Here is a 22,515-nt window from a genome sequence, read left to right on the forward strand (position 1 = left end):
GATAGGGAAATGAAAAATAACCCAGCAAACGTGCATTAAAAAAAATAACATTTTCAGCTCATATTTATCTCAAACTTCTACTAAAGAAGAGACAATAAAAATATAATTCTGATATTCCTAAAAGATATAGCAAGGGGAGGTAAAAGATAGTAAATCTGGCTTGCACATGGAACAGGGCCTCCAGAAAATTAAAATTTGCTGAGACTCAACAGAACTTTCCATAGGTGCAGGTTGCAAGGATCATAGACTCATGCTGGGTTAGAAAACCATTCTGATTTTTTATATTTTCATTTTTGCTATTCTGACCTTTAGAGGAAACAAGTCACAGAATCATACATAAATGCAATAAACAATGAGAACTGTTTGAAAATTAAAATGAAACACCTGAAAACTAAAAAAGAAAATCTCAGAACATGTTTGAGACCAATGAAATGTTCCAATTACCACATCTGGTGCTTTGCAACTGTTCTACAGTAATGTAATCTCATTTAGAGACTCTGGTAGCATAATAAATTCATGATATCTGAAGTTGTGATTACCTAACCAAATTAATCTGAGGATTCAAAATCTGCACATATAACTTGAGCCCAGAGTTAGATTTTTAGAATGCACAACTCTTCATGTAGACCTAAACAGAAGCGAACAAAGTTAACAATAAACCATAACCATTCCCCTCAGGTCTGCAAAGATACACAATTGGAAATTGTTTATCCTATAAACACTGCCATTAGTTGATTTTAGATTAATCGGTTACTCAGTGTGCTTGTCAGTTCAGATAGATTTGATCAATCAAAACCTCAGAGGGATAGAAATCTATGAGTTTTCCCCTAATGGTAAAAAGTTATTCCAAACACTTAGATGTGGGAATATAATCTCTAAAGTTTTATTTTAAAAATACCTTCTTTAGATGCCTGCTCACACATAATATATACTGTTTTTTCAAAATTTCATTCAATTAATACTTTATGTTGAACTGGTTTTGTTTGCAAAAGATGTCAACTGAATTAGTTAAATAAAAGAGTAAGACTGATTCATTCAGGAATAAAAAGGGCAACAAAAATGACAGAGGTTAGAAAGATACATTGAAAAGGTTGAAGGGGTCTGGACCCAGAAGCTGAACAGAGGAATAATTGATTCAAGTCTAACCATAGATGAATCCTCAGAGATTTATTACAACTTGGAAAGGAGATATTAAGAAATGCTGAAATCAAGCCCTGTGTTCAACTTATTCACAAACAGTTTGAGATGATTATTTACTTGTTTGAATTCTTTTCCGTTTAATAAAGAATTTAACAGTTAACATCTAGGCTATTCTAAAGCACTTAAGATGCCAAACTGATAATTGCCCTGCTGATGTGAAAGACTATCCTTGAATAGATACAATTTCCACCAGAAATGCAAGCAACTAAAATGTCCCCAATAATGAAGATGATGGCACTGTAAACCTCCTATTAAGCAGTCATTTAAAAGATCAGCCTTGGGGCTGGAATTGTAGCTCAGTGGTAGAGTGCTTGCCTAGCATGTTCAATCCTCAGCACTACATAAAAATAAATAAATAAAATAAAGGTATTGTGTCTATCCACAACTAAAAATTGTTGTAAAAATCAGACTTGTTAAAAGTATTTGTTTATAAGAAAATAATATCCACTATACTTTCCGTTCTGTATGAAGATTACTATTGGCTTTCTTTAATATTTTCTATAATCAAACACATATTTATAGTATTTATTTCAGGTCATGTATAAGTGAGCTATCATTTAGGAAATTTGAGTTTGATACAATTTTTTTCTAAAAATAAGTGACAAAATGTTTTTGGAAAAGAGGACACTTCAGTCACCCATAGGTCTCACATTGACATGGGGATCCCTGAATTATATTTGTTTCTACTGTCACTCGAATGTCAGGCTTCTGTGACCTTCTTGGTGTCCCCTATGATATAAAGTACATTTGTCTATTTACTTTCCTCCCCATCACTATTTGAGTAGGTAAAAATAATAATAAATGTAAAAAATTGCGTAAATTTTTTATTGGCAACAAAAGAGTTACCAATTACTTGGTAAACTAGAGGTAGCTATGAAAATCAGTCATAAAAATGAAATTGAGCCAGATATCCTGGGTTTAGTTCTTAGTTAAACCTTTTACTGGTTACTTAATCTTAATTTCTCTGTCTCAGAATCCTGATCCATAAGATTGTTGATGACAATACTTCCTATATAGAACGGTACTTGAAAATGAATTGAGATGATTCTTAGAATGACATGCAACACATTTAAAGATGCTTTAAAAATAATCATTACTTTTAAAATAATTATTTTTCAGGAACACTGTACAGATGAAATGGAACAGAAAATGTAACACAATATTTGCAAGTTTGAACTCTTTACATTTTTATATGTAGGTCCATGGAAGGTTGAATAGTAAAACCCAACTCAGAGACTGAATATATATGCCAGTGAGTTGACATTTACATTAAAATTTTGATGTTTTAAGCCTGGGTAGATATTCTCCTTCATTCAAGTGCTCTAAAGATTTTAAAATACCTTATTTAGGTGCTTGCACATGGATAATGTATGCTGTATTTTGAAAAGTTGATTAATGATTTACAATGAACTCATTTTACTTGTGAAAGATGTCAATTGAATGAGTTGGATTTATGTTTTGATTTTGAAATTTCCTTAACTTGACTTAGTCTACAAATACTCTTATCATACCTGAGCACAGCAGAAGTTGATACAAGTTTCATGACCAGCTCTTCCAAGTGCAGAAGGATAAAAGTAAACAGATATCTCTGTGGTGGAGTGAGGAAGTATAATCAGCTGTATAGATTCAGAAAGAAGCAAAAGAGAAACAAAAATCAACATTTGTTTGAGGTGGCATATTTGTGTGCTAATTGAATGCAGAGATGATGTTTGTGTGATGAATGTGCGGTGCTGTACACATTATCTCTTCTCAGTATGGCTGTTTATGAATATTGATAAAAGGGCCCATGGTGAACACTACTGCATGGATCTCAAGCCATGTTATTTCCCCAGACAATGACCACAGGGTTACCTGCTGTGTAAAAGGACATCAGGAATAACTTTTACAAGTTGATTTTGCCTCCCTAATAATAAATATATGTATTTTTACCTAAGGGCCCATAGCCTATAGGCTACATGTCAAGCCACCAGGAACCTAACTTGCAGCCTTGGTAATGTCAAATGAAAGTAACCTTTTCTAAGCATAGAGGGCAGATATGTATTTTAAATGTGCAATAAAAGTTTCCTCTTCATCCTATTATATGCACTCTCAAGATGTGATCTGTGGTTGCTACAGTATGAGCCTGAATTCTCTCTTTAGAGAGAGGGAAAAACAACAATGACTCCATCACAATGTAATGAAGCCTCAAGTATCTTATGTAATTTAAATGTTACTCTGGGAATAATTCAGTATTTGATATCAACACATAAAATAATAGAATGAGTGACACATGTCTGAAAAGTGAGTCAATTATTTTTCAGTAATATATTTTTCCACAAAGTCCTTGAAAAAGCAAGATTGCAATTTAGTAGCATTAGTAAATCCTTATAAAACACATAATTTTGTGTTTGCTAAAACTCTTATAATAACCATAAAATGTAAATGCAGATTTAATTTTATATTTACTACAGAGTCACCTCTTGATTAAATATGTATGGTTTATCTCCAGCAAGTATTTTTTTCTCAGACTGGTCTCTACTATCTCTAATGTTTTGGGGTGATCAGTTAATACACACTTTGGGAATGTAAACTAGTTTTAATAACATCCTTAGCAAAAATAAGAAAAAAATGTATTTCATATATTCTTTCAACTTAGCAAATATGACTAAATATTTTGTTCTCTCTATAGATATCAACAGATAAAGTTATATGTGTGTATGTATATATCTGTATGGACAGATATGTATTGAGACAGAGAAGAGAGAGCTTTTCTTATTGAAAAGATAAAGTAATACTACATTAACTTCTAGTACTACTAAGTACTAGCCATGTGGTTTAATTTTTAGCCTATCCAGCTTCAAATTCCTCTTCTATAAACATATGACAGTCTTGTATTTAAAAATGAGAGTGTATATCATCAAACAGCAATTCTATTAAAAATTCTTTATTTCCACCTAAATTTCACTGAAATTCACTGAAGAATGTATTTCCCACGGTTTCAAGGACAAAAGGTTAAACACATTGGTAGAAATTAGCTATAGTAAACCTATGGTTTAATGTAATGGGGTATATTTGATATGTTAAACATAGGAATTTTAAGATTGTTTCATTACAAGTGTCATCATGATAACTAATACCAGTGTATGAGTTCACAATGAGTCCTGGTTCAAGAGGAACAATAATCTTGTAACAGTTGAGTAAACTTGAATTCTCATGAATATGAGAAAATATGAATAATATGCTCTTAAGAAACATATTCTGAAGTATTTAGGTTAAAATGGTGTGTGATCTACAATTTTCTTTCAAATTGAATAGCAAGATATATAAGAGAGAAAAAAAAAGAAAGAAACAATGTGACAAATCATTAATAATTTATGAACCAAGATGGAAAGTACAAGGTTGTTCAGTGCATTATTATTTGAACTTCTGTATCTGTTTGAAATTTTTGGTAATATGTAGTTGGAAGGAAGCAAGTTTTTTATATCATTATTTGACTTCTTAATCTCTGAAGTGTTTATGAATAATAATCAAGATTTTAAAATATTTACTTATGTGAACACACATGCTATATAATGAAAGGCCATGAATAAAGTACCATATATGTGTATATGCACTTATACATATAATTGTATAAATACATATATTATTTATAGTTTTAAAATTGATTTTATATTATTTTCCATTTGTTATCATTTATACTTGTTATCCATTTGTTAATGTGTCCCCTATTTTATATACATGTTTTCTCACATATAACTTTGAGTTATTTCCTCATATTAGACTTAGTTGCATTTTCAGTGTTCAGTAAAAGAATGGATGAACTAGAAATTTGTGAATGGAAAGGACAAAGAAAAGAAGCTGTTCTTAATTATGTAATGTCAGGTGGCATGCAATATATTGCACTTGTTTTTCCTTGGACTAAAGATTAGACTCTTCTTTAAAAGTAGAGATACAAAGGATATGAAAACACTACTTTCTAATGAGAACTTTTAGTTGTAGGTAAACAATCTTAAACCCCACGCTCTTTATAATTTTTAGAAAATATGATTTTAAGTGATACGAGCATGTATGTACATTTTACTATAGTTTTGATTTTGGTACTGGGGATTGAACCCGGGGCACTTTACCATTGAGCTACATCCCCAGTCCTCTTTTGTTATTTTTGTTTTTCTCTTGAGCCAGTGTCTTGCCAAGTTGCTGAGGTTGGACTCAAACTTGTAATCCTCCTGCCTCAGCCTCCTGAGTAGCTGGGATTACAAGCATGTGCCAATGTGCATGGCATTAATACACTTTTTCTAAGATTAAAGTGTATCCATCAATTTTATCAATATAATAATTAGTGATTTCTAATTTAATACATTATAGAAGAACTAAATTCATTTTATGATATTATTATTTGGCAACTAGTGACTGCCACAAGATATGTGACTGCCATTTAGATAAAAAGAAATAAAAGTATAGATTTGTTTAAGTCATTGAGCAGCAAATAATAACAGCCTATATTTAATTATCATATATACTAGCAGAGTTCCATGATTTACTGTGAGGTCCTATGATGAAAATAATTATCTTCCTTCTTTTTTTTTCCAAGACAGGATGTCACTATGCTGCCCAGGCTGACCTTGAACTCCTTGGCTGAAGTGATCCTCCTGCCTCAGCCTCCAGAGAAGCTGGGATTACAGTTATGCACCACTACATCTGGCTTGTAATTATTACTTTGAGGTTTACCTTAAAGTATGTGGTTTCACATTCACTGTAAATAATTGGTGTCCTATGCTTTGGAAACATAGAAAGCCATGTTAAACTTTAGAAAATTGTTTTGGAACTTGGAGGTAGAAGAAAAATTTGGGCCACAGACAATTCTAGTCTTTGCAAGGAACCAGAAATGAGAAAATGGGACGGAGACAGGAATGGGGATAGGGAACAAGCAGATCTGTCAGCACTATCTGGAAGGGCTGGTGGGGCAGGAACTCAGAAAGGGCTAGAAAAGAAGTGGTCTCTTGTTACCCTGAACATATAAGGTAACTGTTAAGTTAAAATTCTGTTGCTGGGAAAATATTACAAAAGCTAATTATTAAAATGGTGAGAAATAAAATGTTTATTTAGTATTCAGTGACAATGAGCATGATTTTAGCATATGTAATTTTAAAAATTTATAATTAACATGATATTGTTTTAATGATATATTGAAATTCAAGGGACACTGTATATAATAGAACATTATATGTTTTAAAATTGTTTAAGAATTTGAAAACTTATTAAAATGATAGTGTCCTAAAATCAGAATTACAAAATGCTCTAGTAGTAGTAGATCTCACGACTTTCTGAATGTACTTACTGGTGATCCTTTGTCAATTTCTGGGACAAAATTTCCAGGATTGCTGTTTGTTACTTGCAATTCTAACGTTTCATGTGTAGGATTATATAAGGGAATAGTCTGTATGACGTACCTGGGAAGAAAAACAAAAATAGTGAAGTTGCTGTATTCACAAACTTGTTCAATAATAATTCCATAACTTGACCATTACAAATTGAATTGTATCCTCCCCAAAAGATGTTGGCACATAAAAATTGTAAATATTTATGGGGTACAATGTTATGTTTTGATTGTGTAACGAACAAGTGTCGATCAAAAATTAAAAGATATTACTCAAAAAAGACAAAATGCTGTCCATCTGCTATCTATGCCAATTTGTCAAACTGTCTAGAAAATTTATGTAGCATTAAAAAAATATATTGAAGTCCTAACTCCCAGTCCCTCCATTATCTCAGAATGTAATATTATTTGTTATCTGGAATCTATGTAATTTATTAAGCTAAACTGAAGTCATAATGGAGTAGGGTGGACCTATAGAAAAATATGAAGGAAATATCTCAAACTAGTTTTCCATGCTACTGTAAGAAAAAAAGTTCAAATATCATTCACGATCAAATTTGATGCACATATTTGATGCAAAACTCTGTAGGTTTTAACAGCCTTTAGTGATTTATGTTTCAACTCAGACCTGGATGATTTCAATTTTTTCTCTTCCCTGATCAATTTCAAGCAGTTTGTGAGTAGTTGAAATTGAAAATGTTTATTTCTGACACCCTTACATTTGTTTAAATATTGAAGATGCAGGTATATACCTTGGATTTGGCTATGAGTAAATAATGACAGAAATATATTAGTGGGTTGGGGATGTAGCTCAGTGATAGAGCACTTGCCTAGCAAGCATAAGATCCTGGGTTCAATCCCCAGGACCACAAAAAATATATATGAATAAGGTTCATTTTCCTATTTCTATTTTGTTGATTGACAAGTGGCTCATCTAATTACTATAAAAAATTGAAAGTGCTAAAGGGAAGTTGCTCATAATTTCCTAAATCCAACATATTAGCTCATTAAAATTATATGCACATGTATGAAATTTACTTCAAATATAATCAGCATTTAAATCTTAGTCTGGGGTAGGTTAATTACTTCACATGGTATGGCACAAGTTGCATTTATATTTGTTTTCAGCAAGTAAATTTTTCAGATATTTGTGATTTAGTTTATCACATTTTTTGTGTGTGGGGGGGTACTGCCTCAGTCTCCTGAGTCACTGGGATTATAATAAGTGTCTGCCCACCATGCTTGGCAATGTATTGTGTTTTAAATAATCTGTGTCTCTCAATCTTTCAATAGTGCTTAGGCAACAAAACTCAATAGCCAAGTAAAAGTGAAATCAAAATAGTGTCTATGTGATAAGAAAACAAAAATTAAGAAAATTAAGGACATTTCCTTAGCTACTTTTTGACAGGCTCTCAGATATTCAAACCCTAGGGAATCAAACAGAATTTTCAGGACAATGTTCTGGGCAATAAATATTTTCTTAAGGATTCTTGCTATTAATACTTTGAACTTTCACCACCGAGTTTCCTGATCCAAGATTGAAAAATTGAAAAAGAAATTGAAAAAATATATACAATTAGATAACTATTTAGCAGCAGTTTATGCTTATTTTCAAATACAATTTGCAGAAAACAAAGTTCTCTTATAATGAAGCCACATCCACTTATAATGGGAGAGTCACAGTTATTCTTGTTCATCAAAGTAAAAATTAAGAGGTATCCCATCAGTCTCAGTTCATTAATATGCAAAGTGATTTTAATGTGTGGAGAAACCTATGGCTTCAAATCATACTGAATGAGGCTTGAGGTATAGCCAGTTTACTCCCTCAGGGAGGAAAAGATAAATACAATATGGTATTGCTATCTGACCTACATGTGGATGGAATAAGGTTGAACAATAAGTAGGAGGAAAGGATAGGAAGGGCCTCACATAGCTTTCTAAGGCACTTTTATTTCATTTTAAAGGCAATAAAGTAACCTGAAGTGGTTGATTGTCTCTTAAGTGGAAGTATGGCATTCTCAATTATGTACGCCAAAAAATTCATCTTGGCAACTTCAACTCATTAGAAAACAAGTTGCAGTTGGAAAGGAGGGCAGACACCGAAATTAATTATAATTATTATGGTCTGATAATCCAGCTGAGAAACAATGAGGGCTTGAGCAGTAGGAATAGGGAGGAGGCAAGGGCTTCCAGAGATACTAGATAGGGAGGAGAAATGCAAATTGGTGAAAATCTGTGTTTGGAAAGGGAAGTGACAAGGAGTATGGAGATCCTGTATATGGACCTATAGCGAATATGGATGGCCCACTGGTGAACTGTTGGATTTATTCTGCAAGTAGCAGATAGGAAAATGTTTTCAAATGGAAACAGACACCAGAGGCAACATTCGTATGATTTCATTTTTACCTAATATGTAAAATATACTGATAAAGAAAGCAAATTAATGTTTTCCAGGATCTGTGAGGAGGGGGCAAGTTACAGTGACTGCTTAAAAGATAAGGAGTTTCCTGTTGGGTGATGAAAATGTTTTGAAAGTTGACAGAGATGTCATTGCACAACAGTTTGAATGTACTTTAATTGCACAATAGTTTGAATGCACTGAGGTATTTACTTTAAAATGATTACCTTGATTTTATGTGGAGTTTTCCTCACAAAATAGAAACACAAATAGAAAAATGAATGAGGTAAATAATATCGGAGTTTACCACAGATGATATGAGTAGGTATTGTTCATGATGCTCCCATTTCAAGTGTGTGTATGTGCGTGTGTTTGAGGTTGCACAATAAAGCAGACTTTTTAGTGAAGGGTACAGTCAAGAAAGTTTTAAGGTCATGACTTGGATGGCTGTTTGCATGGTGAGGACACTAAATGAGAAAAAACACACAGCAGGAAGCTTTGCAGGGAGATAATGAGACTGTAGCAAATTTAATTAAATGTTTACCATACAGATGGAGGCATGAGTCTGAAGTTCAAGAGGGGCTCCAGCTGTAGCCACAGAGTTTCAATACAAAATAAAACAAAATATATTTGGTCTAAAATGTATATTTAAAACTCTCATAATTATAATTTAAATAGAATCCTATTTATATTTTTTAATAAAAAATGACTGCAAAAATAAAACTACAAACTGCCAACACATTATAATTATGAAAACCAGTGTAAGATTTATGGGGATTAAAATCTATTTCATTGCAAACTATTATTATAACTTGATGACATTTGAAATGCTTTTTGTATCATCCCCATTTCAAGTGTATAAAAAGCAAGAAAATCTGCAATAGCCAGAAAAATACAAACTAAAGATGTATTTGAATGACATGAAAGTAGTGGGGAGACTATTAGAGAAAAGGAAGAGAAAAAGGGGAGGGACGAGAAAGGTAATGGAGGGTGGATATGAACAAAGTGTGTTATTTGCATATATAGATATGCCACAATGAAATCCATTATTCTGTATAATTAAAATGCACTAATATGAAAGAAATGCTGATTCATTGTTCATCAAGTTTTTTAAATTGAAGTGATTCTAATAGTTTCTTACATGCCAGGTTTCTAATAATTAGAGATGAAGATTATAGATTTTACATGTGTATATTGAGAATTGTTGATACATATATTATTTAGGGGACAAAATTCAATTTCTTAAAAGTTCAAAATGTTACTATTTTCTCATTTAGTTTTATATTTCTTCATAACTATGAGAATCTTTTTTTCATCAAGACAGTTTCAAACTTGTTAATATAGTATAGGAGGAAGAATCAACATATGAACAATGAAAAAAAAGATGATTTTAACAAATCAAGTAAAACAAGAAGTAGCATCTTTAAAACCAATTATAAAGTATACATGGGAACTCTGTCCTGTTGTTTTTCATCTTCTTTATAGCCTTAAAATACTTTGAAATAAAAAAATTAAAACAAATTATACAGAATCCAAGTGATGATAAAATACCATGAACCACTCAGATGAATGTACTTACTATAAAATTCATAAATCAAAAGATGCCTCTAATATGTGAAAGTTCCTTGGGTAACTAAATGGAATTAATTTCATTTTGTCAATGATTTATTAAGTGACTACTATCTATCTTTCTCAGATTCATTAATATATAAGACCAACTATGGATGATAATTAAGGCTGTCTGTGACACAGAAGTTCAAGTACGTAGTCCTTTTATTTACTCCACTCTTCTCTAACTTAACACAAACCTGGGAACAACTAAATGTGTAGCCACAATGTTTCCACTGCACTCCAGACTTTTTATGACTTCCTACCATTATACATATGTCTAACAGTCACCCATATAATGACATCGAAATGGTCTTTGATATTGATAGCAGACATATAAACTAGATAGAAAGACTGTAAAATAAAATTGAGTTAATCTGCCTGAATACAAATATTAGGGAAAAAGATAAACAGAAAGGGAAATTTAAAATCAGCCCCCAAATACTAAATCCAAACCAGACACAGGAAGTAAAAACAGAGAAAATAGAGATGGTATAATTCAAGGATTCCAGGAACTGAAATTCATAAATCTCCTTCTTGAAAGAGTTCTTTGAGTTGGGCACAGTGGCACATGCCTATAATCCCAGTGATTCAGGAGCAGGGGAATTGCAGGTACGAGGCCAACCTCACCAATTTAATGGGAACCTGTCTCAAAATAAGAAATAATATAATAAAAAGGGCTAGGGATATAGCTCAGTGGTAGAGTGCTCCTGGGTTGAATTCCCAGTACCCCAGTACCAAACAAAACAAAACAAACGAAACCAAAAAATACCAGTCTCCAGTCACCTAGAAAAATGTATGAAAATAGAATCATGGCAAGACTTATCAATAAAAATTTTAAGGACAGGGCTGGGGATATAGCTCAGTTGGTAGAGTGCTTGCCTTGCAAGCATAAGGCCCTGGGTTCAATCCCCAGCACCGAAAAAAAAAAAAATTCTTTTTAAGGACACTAGATGAAAAGATCTTACAAACTTCCAAAGAGGAAAAAGATACAGGATGAGCTGCTTAAAAGATAGTTATTATCAAACATCGTTTAGTATTATGATTATTGGCCTTTTAATTATAAACAAGTATGACTTTCCTAAAACGAAAAGAAATTTGAGAAAAACATGTTTAAAAATAACTAGAGAACTTGAAAAGAAAAATTCTAGCACTTTCTACTGGAATAAAAAGAATCAGAAAACTGAGTCAAATTTTCACATGTTTTATATTTACTAATAACACTTATGTATGTTTATTATATATTAACATATTTTAAAATGAGAAATATATATGTAACTAGGATTTTGTTTGTAAATAACTTGTTGAATCAGACATTGCTGGTGTCCCACTCAGTTCCTGTAGTAGATTTTTTTTTTAACAGTTCTCTGCCCTCATCACCCATTTTCTGCATACTTGCTCTTAATCTCTTATCTGAGTCCTTCAGATGATTTTTTGTGGGTTCAGGAATCCCCTCAACCCTACAGAGAGCAGAGTTTATGCCTCATTCCAAAGATGTTCATAGTGACTAGTATAAGAGTTCAAAAGCCCACAACATGGTTAATAATTATGTATTATATATCTCAAAATAGATAAAAGATTTTAAATGTTCTCACCATAAAAATTTATAAATATTTGAAGTGGTAGATATGCTAATTAGCATGAATTTGTCATTCCAGAGTGCATCAAAAACCACACTGTACCCCATAAATACACACAATTGTTATTTCCCAAATAAAAAATAAAATAGAATAGGAATCAGAATAAAAAAAAAAAGCCCCAAACAACAACAACCATTTCTTTTGCTTCAAGGCATAGCAAACTCTGAGACTTTAAATCTAAGCTCCAAAAATCAATCTCAATCTCTCTCTCTCTCTCTCTCTCTCTCTCTCTCTCTCTCTCTCTCTCTCTCTCTCTCTCTCCAGGATTAGGTATGAGCATGAATGTAACTGTATACATGCAGTTACATTCATGCTCAGCTTCTTCCCCTTTCTGTTTTCTCTATTCTACTGATTTCTCTCTCTAGGATTACTTCCTTGATGAATCACTTGTACTGACATTTTGGTTCAAGATCTGGTAAGTCTGAGGCCCTAGGGTCAACCTCCAGGACCATTAAAAACAATGAAATGCATTATAACAATGTTGTTGTATATAATTTTTTTTAACATCAATAGTCATTCTGTTAAAAAGAACTTACTTTCCAAGGTCACATTGCATTTCTGGTATTGTGTTTGTTTTTGGAAGATCAGTAGTTAATTTCAGTAAATACCAGAACTCTTCCCCCATTTCAGGCTGGAAAATAATGCTGGTAAAAATATACAAAATATTGTCAGTAAAATGGAAGGAAGACCAATAGAGTAGAGGAAGAGGATGGAGAGGGAGAGAGGAGGGGAAGAGATGGGAAAGTAATGGGGAATGAAATCCACCAAATTATGCTATGTCTATGTACAAATATACCACAATAAATCATACATCTACATAAGTATAATTCACTAATTAAAATAATAATAATATAAGGTAGAACAATAGAGTAGAGGAAAGGGCTCAGGGAAGGAAGGAGGGGAAGGGGAGGGAAGAGAGGGGGAATGAGATTGATCAAATTATGTTGTGTGAATGTTGGATATGGCGTAATGAATCCCACTATTATGTATAATTATAATGCACCAATACAAAAAATCCTGTCAGTGGTTTTAGATTGTGTAATAGACTTGGCAGGAAAAATAAAATATCTCAATTTGGTAGAAATAGTTGGTTTCATATACAATATTTGACAAGTACGCTATGATACATTCTACTCTTATTGTGGATGTATTTTTAAACTTTTTCCTATTTGGTAAGTAAATCACTTCATTATTTAAGAAAAATAATGATATCATTAATATCTATTTCATAGATGTTTGTTGAATTAGTGGGAAATATCTAAACATGAGTATTTCTAATGTGTAGGACCAGAGAGCTAAAGTCCATTTTTTTAACCATCATTGAACCAAATTTAGTTTATTGAATTGAATGCAAGTATACTTTCATAGAAAAGCTATCAAGCAGCATGTGGTTTTAAGAGCTTCCTTTAATATGTGCTCAGCCTTGGGGGAACAGAGCTTGTAGTAGTCTAAAATTATAACTGGGCTGATATGTCAGCTCTGTTGTTTTTAATTTGTATAGCTTCAAAAAAGTCATTTGCTTTTTGAGCTTCAAGTTCATCATATATAAAATGGGAGGAATCAGTCCTGCCTCTTATAGTTGTTATGAGAATTTTATATGTTTATATATGTAAATACATGCCACAGTGATAATAATAAGGTAGGCAGTCAATAAGTGTTAGCCCAGATTGTGCCTTTTAATATATACTGATTTTAAAAATCCAAGATTCAGTCTGTGCTCACAAAGCCTGTGCAGTCACATGGGGGAGATGGGATGAACCCACATTTCTAATGGTAATCTATTAAAATAACATCTTTTATAATACGCTATATTCTTCTTTTCCTATTTCACTTTATAATATTTATCCTTTACAATTTCACATATATATTCATTTATTTATTTGCTTGTTAAAATAACAATTATTTCTTAATTCCTTTTAAAGTATATTGTGCTAGAAGCAGCAATAATTTATCCTGGATTGTAATATGTTAAGTGAAATAAGCCAGGCACAGAAATACAAAGAATCAAACTCAGAAGCAAAGAGTAGAATGGAAGGTACAGGGGGCTAGGATGGAGTGGTTGGGTGGGGGAGTTGGTTAAAGGATATAATATTTCAATTAGACTAGAAAAATAAGCTCAAGAGATCTATTTTATGACAAGGTGACTATAGTTAATGATAACATATACTTGACAACTGCAGAGAGTACATTTTAAGTGTTCTCAGATGAACAGGTGAGGTAAGGCACATATTAATCAGCTTGATTTAATTATTGACAGAGTATAAATATCTCAAAAACATTGCATTGTATACCAGAAACATATTCAATTTTATTTATTGTAATGAGTTAATGAATTAATCTTTAAAAATAATTATCCTCAGAAATAGAACTTCAACTAGCAAAGGGCATTTTCATGGAGTATAATAATGGAAGCATTAAACACATAAATACTAAGTCAATTATAAAGATTAAAACTATAATAAGTAACCTGGATATAATTATTGAAGCAAAGAAAGTTGATTATTTCAATACATTTTTTAGATAATCATATTTTTGTGGGTATACATATATGAATACATAATTCAAAAAAATTTTCACAATTATTATTCTATAAGAACACTCATCATTATACCAGTAACATTTGTGTATGTATGTATGTTTTCATTATAGTATAAGAACCTTAATTTAACTTTATCTCTTTTCTCCAAGTGAATGATTTTTACTAGCTATGAAAAAATATAAAGAATAATTTTCCTCAAGAAAATTGAAAGTTTAGTCCCTAGTCCTCATAAAATCATTTTCATTTAGTTTAATTGCTGTATTCTGAAAGATCTGGTTCCTAAATATGAAAGAGGGGGTCAAAGGAGAAATATAGGAATTATTTAACTTAATATACCAATAAATAATAATTTCTCACTGAAGTAAACAAAAGCTCACTCCAATTAATACCTTTAATCAGGGAATAGTATTAAAGCATGCAAAGAAAGAATTTTAAGAGCTTAATTTCAAGGGGTCAATAATAAATAGTAATGGTATATTCATATCATACCTTTCTTCTTTATAGCCTGTTGCTGCTGGAGAATACCAGACAATATAGTTAACACACTCTAATGGATTCAGTGTGAGTTCCTGGATTCCACTAAGGGCATCATTTGTTAATTTCACACCTATGTGGATAATTTTTTCTTTTGGATTAGAAATGGGTATTTCAATGCAAACGGTCTCCTAGAATTACAAAACAAATAATCAGCTTTGAGTGTCAGCACAGTCACTGTTCTATGGAAGCAAATGTAAAGAAGACTATTAAATGAGTCCATTTGCTATATTTTATTCTTGATCCACTATTGAATATATCTTACTTGTTTTTAATCTCTTGTACATTTTCCTTTATTAGTCTTGGTAGACAGTAGGATTATTATTTTTAACAGCAAACAGTACACAGAGATCTTACTAAATGGTAAGACAACTGATTATAAAATTACATTTTAAATATTTTCCCACCAATATGATTACTACAACGAGGTCCATTTTTCAGTGTTTCCTCTGGCAGTAACTTGATGATGGCAGTATGTCACAGTTCACTGATTTTCTAGGCAACCTCACATATTTTATAAAGCTATTATCAGACTTAGACTCCTAGGATGTTTCTAAGGATCAAACTCATAAAAAAAAAAAAAAAAAAAAAAAAACTGAAGGAAGGAAATATGCCTAGAAATTCTACCTAGGGCTTAAGACAAAACACTAAAATGAAACATTTTGGCCTAGACATTTGTCCTGGACTGCTACTCAGATATTTTTCAGTGAAGATCATTGTCAGTTCAAAAACATGCTACAGATTCTTCACAGAAGGAAAAGTACTAGAATCTAAGCCACTGATTTTCAACCTGTTTAATGATAAACCAGACTAATTCAATTTACAGGACAGTCCTGTCCACCTACACATATCACAAGATTTACAAAACAATCCCTATTCTTACTATATGTGATGGTCTCTGATACTTTGTATTATTGCATTCTATTTCTTAAAAAATAAGGCTAGAGTTGATGGACTCACATTTTCAGATCTGTGTATCAGACATTTAGACCCTGGGATATAGAACTGTTTAGGTCTTATCACATATAAGCCTTGAACAGAAAATAAAACACACTGAAAACCTACTATTTTTCTCTGTTATCTACAATCCATCTAACAGGAGCAAGCCCTCATGTTACAAAGGGGATATAACATTCTAATGTTGTTTGGATCTTAAGAGTAGGGAAAGGGGATGGCAGCTATGAGGCACTGATATCACAATTCCTCCTTGGTATCCTTGCCATATCCATGACAAATATCACTAACTGATCACTTCATTCTTATTCAGTAGGTCTAGACAACATCCTGAAAATTCTTTAGAGAGTAGCTTTCAGGCAGCAATCACTGAATGCTTAGAACTATGGGTACTGCAATCTCTTGAGAATCCCTGGAATTGAATTATCTGGAGTCTCAAAAACAGCAATAGACTTAATGAAACAAAAACTATAATCAAAAGTTTTAAGTTTCCTATTAATGTGATATATGTCTAAGAATGATAGAAAAAGCTTTAAATTTAATTATAATAATTTTGAATTTTCATTAAGGTTTAAATATCATTTTTTCTAAGCTAAAACAGATAAAAATTGTATAAGTGACACTAAAAAGGTGGTAGTAAATAAATAAATAATTTTTTTAAAAAAAGATGGTAGTATATGGATAATTTGCATTGTAGATATCCACCTCACAAACCATTGTGAAAAATAACTTAAACAAGATTAATTTTCTAACTATAAATATTTCTTAATGCTATAAAATTAGTTATTTTAAAAATATTTGATATGATCAATAACTGAAAGAAAGGAAACTTGTCATTCATTATTTTATGAGGTGATCAAAATTTATAAGTTTATTCTTGGAACACTTTGCTTTGTTATCTATATAATTTCAGAAATGCGAAATTATTCTGAATAAATAATCTAAAAAGTCAAACATATAAAAATAATTACATCCCCAAAAATGGTTAAGTGATGTTTAAGGTATCCTGCCACATCCTAGATTCAATTTTATAATAAATAACTCTTACTCAACAAGAAATACAGAGTCTAGTGAATTTATGTGAATACTTTATTAAAAAGTTTGAAACATTTGGCTATTATCTGTCTTGCCAATGGCATATTCCTCTACTTTGATGAGTAGGCTTCTAAGGTTAATTTATGTTTAGAATTAAAAAACATAATTCAGTTTCGATTGATTTGTTTTGAAACTCAGGTAAAATAGTAATGACTGTACATGGAGACTTCTAAAGCTGTCTTTCATCTTCACATGGGTTCTTTTAGGTTCAATAGAGAATATTCTTTTATAAGGTATCCAATATTTTTCTCTTATTTGTACTTTAAGAACATTTTAGTCAACATAATGACTTTTTAAAAATTGCTTCCATTTCTCAGATTCCTTTATAAAATGACTAAAATATGCATATTTAATCCTGTGGAGTATAAATCAATATTTTAAGACAGAAAGAACATTCACAAGATGTTGGAATTTAGAATGATGAAAAATTCAAATACATAAGAATAAAATATTATTTTAAAATATGCATGAACAGGTATATTGAATTTCACACCATAAACCTTTTCTGAGGAAATATAAATGCATATATACATTTAAAAACAAATATAAAATATTTTCAGCATTTAAATTTCATTTACATATATTATTTTCTTACAATGTAAGAAACATTTTGAGAAGTTTAAAAACATAATTTATGTCAGGTTATTTCCCTTTCTGCATCTTCTAGTGGCTAAATTGCACATGAACTAAAATCTCTCATCTTGCCCTTTGAGCCACTAGGAGATCTGGCACCAAGGAAAACCTGATCACAAGCCATGCCTTCCCACCTCTTTGTTCGGACTCCAGCCTCATGAGACTCTTTTCTTCTTCCTGCTAGGTCCGTTCCACCAAGCTCATTTTATCCCCAACACTTGGCATTTGCTATTCTCTCTTCCCAGGTGCACTGCCCCAATCTTTAAGCCACACTCAATGTCACCTCATACTATTTTTTGGGGGAGGGTGGGTGGTACCAGGAATTGAACTCAGGGGCACTCAACCACTGAGCCACATCCCCAGCCCTATTTTGTGTTTTATTTAGAGACAGGGCCTCACTGAGTTGCTTAGCACCTCGCTTTTGCTGAGGCTGGCTTTGAACTCATGATCCTTCTGTTTCAGCCTCTCGAGCTGCTGGGATTACAGGTATGCACCATCGAACCTGGCATCAGACTAATTTTGTTCATAGAATTATCACCATCTAGATTTATCTAATTCATTTCTTGTAACAGTAATGGGTACACTGAAAGGTGGAGTGAAACCTGACAAGTTTCTTTCACTATTCTCTCAAAGTTAGTAAAGGATTTGCCAATTTCTCCACCCCAAGTTCAAGTTTCATTTTAAGGTACTGAAAAAAACCCAAATTCAATCAACTCTTTCACTTCCTACCCAATTGAAAGCTTTTCCTGATCTTCCTTCTCTGGCATACCATCCTCATCCTCAAGACCATCATGTAATTTTTCTGACCATTTGTGGGAAGAAGGTATACATGACCTGTTGTTTTCAATCCCTTGATTCTAACTTCATCTTCTGCAATGATAATTCTAATATGGCTGCTTCAGATTACAGGATGTAGACTGAATGAGAGGCAAAAGAATAGAGGCCATTCATTTTTGCTGGTTGGTCTTCTCCAATTGCCTTAGTAGGTTCCTCTTCTCTTCTATTTTGAATTACTCTCTGTAGACTCTTTCTCCTGGGGTTTTTCCACACTAATAGAATATATGGTAAGGTCCTTTCAAACCAGCCCAGGCCCACCCTCCTTCCATTGACTCAAATAAACTTTGACCCATGAGGTCCTGTCTTATGGCAGTGGAAGTGCATCTTCCTTTTACTCTAACCATTTTTCTTTCCTTTGTGGTCCTTTCTGTTTATAGGAAATCTCCAAAAAGTCAGGTGACATTAAACTGTCAGTGTCTTCTTCCTGAAAAAGAGACTCCCACTGTCATATTCTGGCCATCACATAGTGTCTGGAAATGGACGATAGTCTAAAAGATTTCTCACCTCCCTTGATATGCTGAAACATCATTTTTCCACTAAATTTATGTGCTCCCCCTTCACAGTATGAAGATAATACTGGGCAGCAACTGTCCAACCAGAGGTTAGATATCCCAAACCCTCTTGTACTCTGGTATACTTGTGTTATTACTTTTCTTCAATGGTATGTGAGCAGAAGTGAAATATCACCTATAGACCAAGGCAATTAAAAAACTAGTGGAAATTCCCTTCTCTCAGTTTTCTTCCTCCAACTATATGTAGGAATCCCTGAATCCCTAAAGGACGAAGGAATCACAAGATGGAAGAAGCTTGGCTCCCTGAATCACCACATGGGAATACATACATGTGTCTTAGTCAGCTTTTTCACTGCTGTGACTAAAGGACTCAACCAGAACAACTACGAAGGAGAAAAGATTTATTAGAGGGCTCATTGTTTCAGAGATCTTAGTCCATAAAAGGCCAGCTTCATTCCTTGGGGCTCGTGGCAAGGCAGAACATCGTGGCAGAAGAGAGTGGCAGAGGGAAGTAGCTCACATGGAAGCAGAGAGAGAGGATGTACTTGCCAAAAGCAAATATATACTCCAAAGCCATGCCCCCAATGTACCATCTCCTTCAGCCACACCCTACCGTTTCAGTTACCACTCAGTTAATCCCTATCAGGGATCAATTCACTGATTGGGTTAAGACTTTTACAACCCATTCATTTCTCCTCTGAACCTTCTTGTCTCACATGTAAGCTTTTGGTGGATATCTTCCATCCAAACCATAACAACATGCAATTCTTAAATTATCAAATCTTTTATTGTATCAGAATATTGAAAACTTGGGATTTGTTATATCAGCTGGAAATACCCTAACTAATGTTCCCTAATATAGTTATTGACTCTTAGATAAATTGTAGGAATGTTTTTCAGAACATGGAAAAAGAATTACCTATGATTCTCAGATTACTGTGACTTTATTTGAAAATCCAAACAACAGAAAAACTTCCTATGAAAGATCTCATTTTGGTTATTTTCTTGGTTTTCTAACTCCATTAGAATGTTAGTTCACACAAATGGGGACTTTGCTTATATTGTTCATCTAAACAGTGCCAATGATAGAGACACATAATAAATATTCTTAAAAAACAAAATGTAATTTATAAAATGACTTCGTATTTGTATATAAATCAATTATTAATATGTGTGATGTTCTGGATAATCACAACTTTTAACTAAATAATAAAATATCCATATGAAAACATGACTCAGGGAGTTTGAAAATCTCAAAGTAACTGTGGTTGCCTTCTTGCTTGAAAGTTATTTTGGAGAAAAACTTTATCACCTTATTATTTTATCACTTGGTTAACTTTGTCACTTGGTTGCCAGTTCAGACCTTCTCAAAGAAGAAAAATTTAATTCACTGAGTATTTGCACTGAAAACTTCATCACTTCCTACTGGGTTGAAGTAAATAAAGATTATGTTTTTGCCCATAAAAGCTTAATTGAGTCAATGACAATTCAAAATGTACCAGCAGGAAATATTTTTCACTACATGTTCTTTCAGGAGATAATCATGAGTTCATTATAACAGGATTATTTCTGAGGTATAAAACACATAATAATATTAATTTAAGGAAAGCATATTATTGAGGAAATATTCAATTTTAATTTTATTCAATTTGAAAACATTACCAAGTCAATAAACAAACTTAACTAAAGGGCATTTTGAAAGTTTCATGTAATTCAGAGGAAGTGATAACTCTAATCTGTCTCAATAATTTTCCTACATTGAAAAGTTAGTTCTAGTAGTTCAGAACTCAGAGGAATCAGAGAAGCAGCTACAAATTAGAAATGTTATTTCTTTGCTACTCCCATTCGCATGTTACTTTATCCAGGAAAGTCATGCCTCATATTTTACCCCTTTTTCCCCAGCCCACCACTGACCTGTAACACAGAGAATGTAAAAGTGTTATCAAGGTCAGCTGCTAATGTCAGTTAGAGAAAATGTAGATTGAGGATTGTGACTATGAAAAAGTCAGAAACCAGAATAATCTATGGGTTTATTCATTGGTATTCAGATATACCCTATAACTTTGAGGGGAAAAAAACTATGAGAAGCTGTGATGAATAAATAATAATATACATAATTTCAGGGGGCAGAGCCCTAGGAAGTATACTCCTAGTTAAATGTTTAAGAAAAGAGTCTGTGTGTATGTGTGTGTGTGTGAGTGTGTGTGTTTGTGTGTTTGTGTGTTTGTGCACACATGCCTGTGAATGCCATTTGGAATAGTATTTGTCACAAGTTAAGAAAACTGTGCTCAGATATAGTTCAAATGCTTTAGAGAACTAGTGTGCAGTAATTCTTAATACAGTGAGTGGTATTTGTCATCTATCTTTCTTTCTTTCTTTCTTTCTTTCTTTCTTTCTTTCTTTCTTTCTTTCTTTCTTTCTTTCTTTCTTTCTTTCTTTCTTTCTTTCTTTCTTTCTTTCCTTCCTTCCTTCCTTCCTTCTTTCCTTCCTTCCAGCATTTGTATTTGCATCAATGAATCCAATCTTATATTTAGTCACTTCTTCAGTTGAATTTATGGAAGAAGGCAGAGGCAGGAATTGTTCATGGTGACAGAGTATCCAAAAATTATTCACCTTTAACTTTGGCATGTTTTCTGAATTTGTATTGAAAATATGGTGTTTCAGATAGTTGTGATGTTGATTTCAACTAATTAATGTACACCTGACTTGAAGACTTATATAAAAAGGGATTGATCTCATGTCAACTCTGCCTTACCATCCTCTGAATACTTTTTACTCAGAGATGTAGAGATATCTCACAGTAGTTATGACTTCCCCTGTCAAAATTTCAAGTCTTTAAAAAGTCATCTTTATTCGTTATATAAAATTAGTACTTGTCAACAAAATCATAGATTCAACAGTTTTCCTTACAAGCTAGTGCTAGGTTTCCCACATCAAGAATAACAGCATAAAAGTTTGTGATATTAACCCAGGTCAGTCCCCCCACCCCCTCCTCTCTACCTAATGCCTAATGCTAAAACCTTCTAAACTCATTGTACACTGAACAGGATTGCTATGACCTGATTGCAAGGGGAGGAAAGTTTGCCTTTTGTTTTCTAAAATAAACTTTTGTTGATAAACTTTACATTTTATTTTATATTGATTCAAGTGTTATGAGATAAGCCATCATTTTTGGAGGATGCATGCCTAGCCAGGTTTATAACTGATAA

General features: G+C 32.6%; 1 protein-coding gene and 1 long non-coding RNA gene across 2 annotated transcripts in view; one reads left to right on the forward strand and one right to left on the reverse strand.

Moving 5' to 3' along the window:
* LOC306650734 overlaps positions 1 to 22,515 on the forward strand; it is a 1,184,502-nt gene that overhangs the window by 318,982 nt on the left and 843,005 nt on the right. The window lies entirely within an intron of this gene.
* Positions 1 to 22,515, reverse strand: part of CFAP47 (cilia and flagella associated protein 47) — a 400,269-nt gene that overhangs the window by 96,922 nt on the left and 280,832 nt on the right. Inside the window, 4 exon segments of the mRNA XM_079122986.1 lie at positions 2,712 to 2,816; positions 6,518 to 6,629; positions 12,739 to 12,846; positions 15,231 to 15,406. Of these exon segments, the coding sequence (XP_078979112.1) occupies positions 2,712 to 2,816; positions 6,518 to 6,629; positions 12,739 to 12,846; positions 15,231 to 15,406 (501 nt within the window).

This window comes from Sciurus vulgaris (assembly GCF_902686455.1).
Source record: "Sciurus vulgaris genome assembly, chromosome: X".
Lineage (NCBI taxonomy): Eukaryota > Metazoa > Chordata > Mammalia > Rodentia > Sciuridae > Sciurus > Sciurus vulgaris.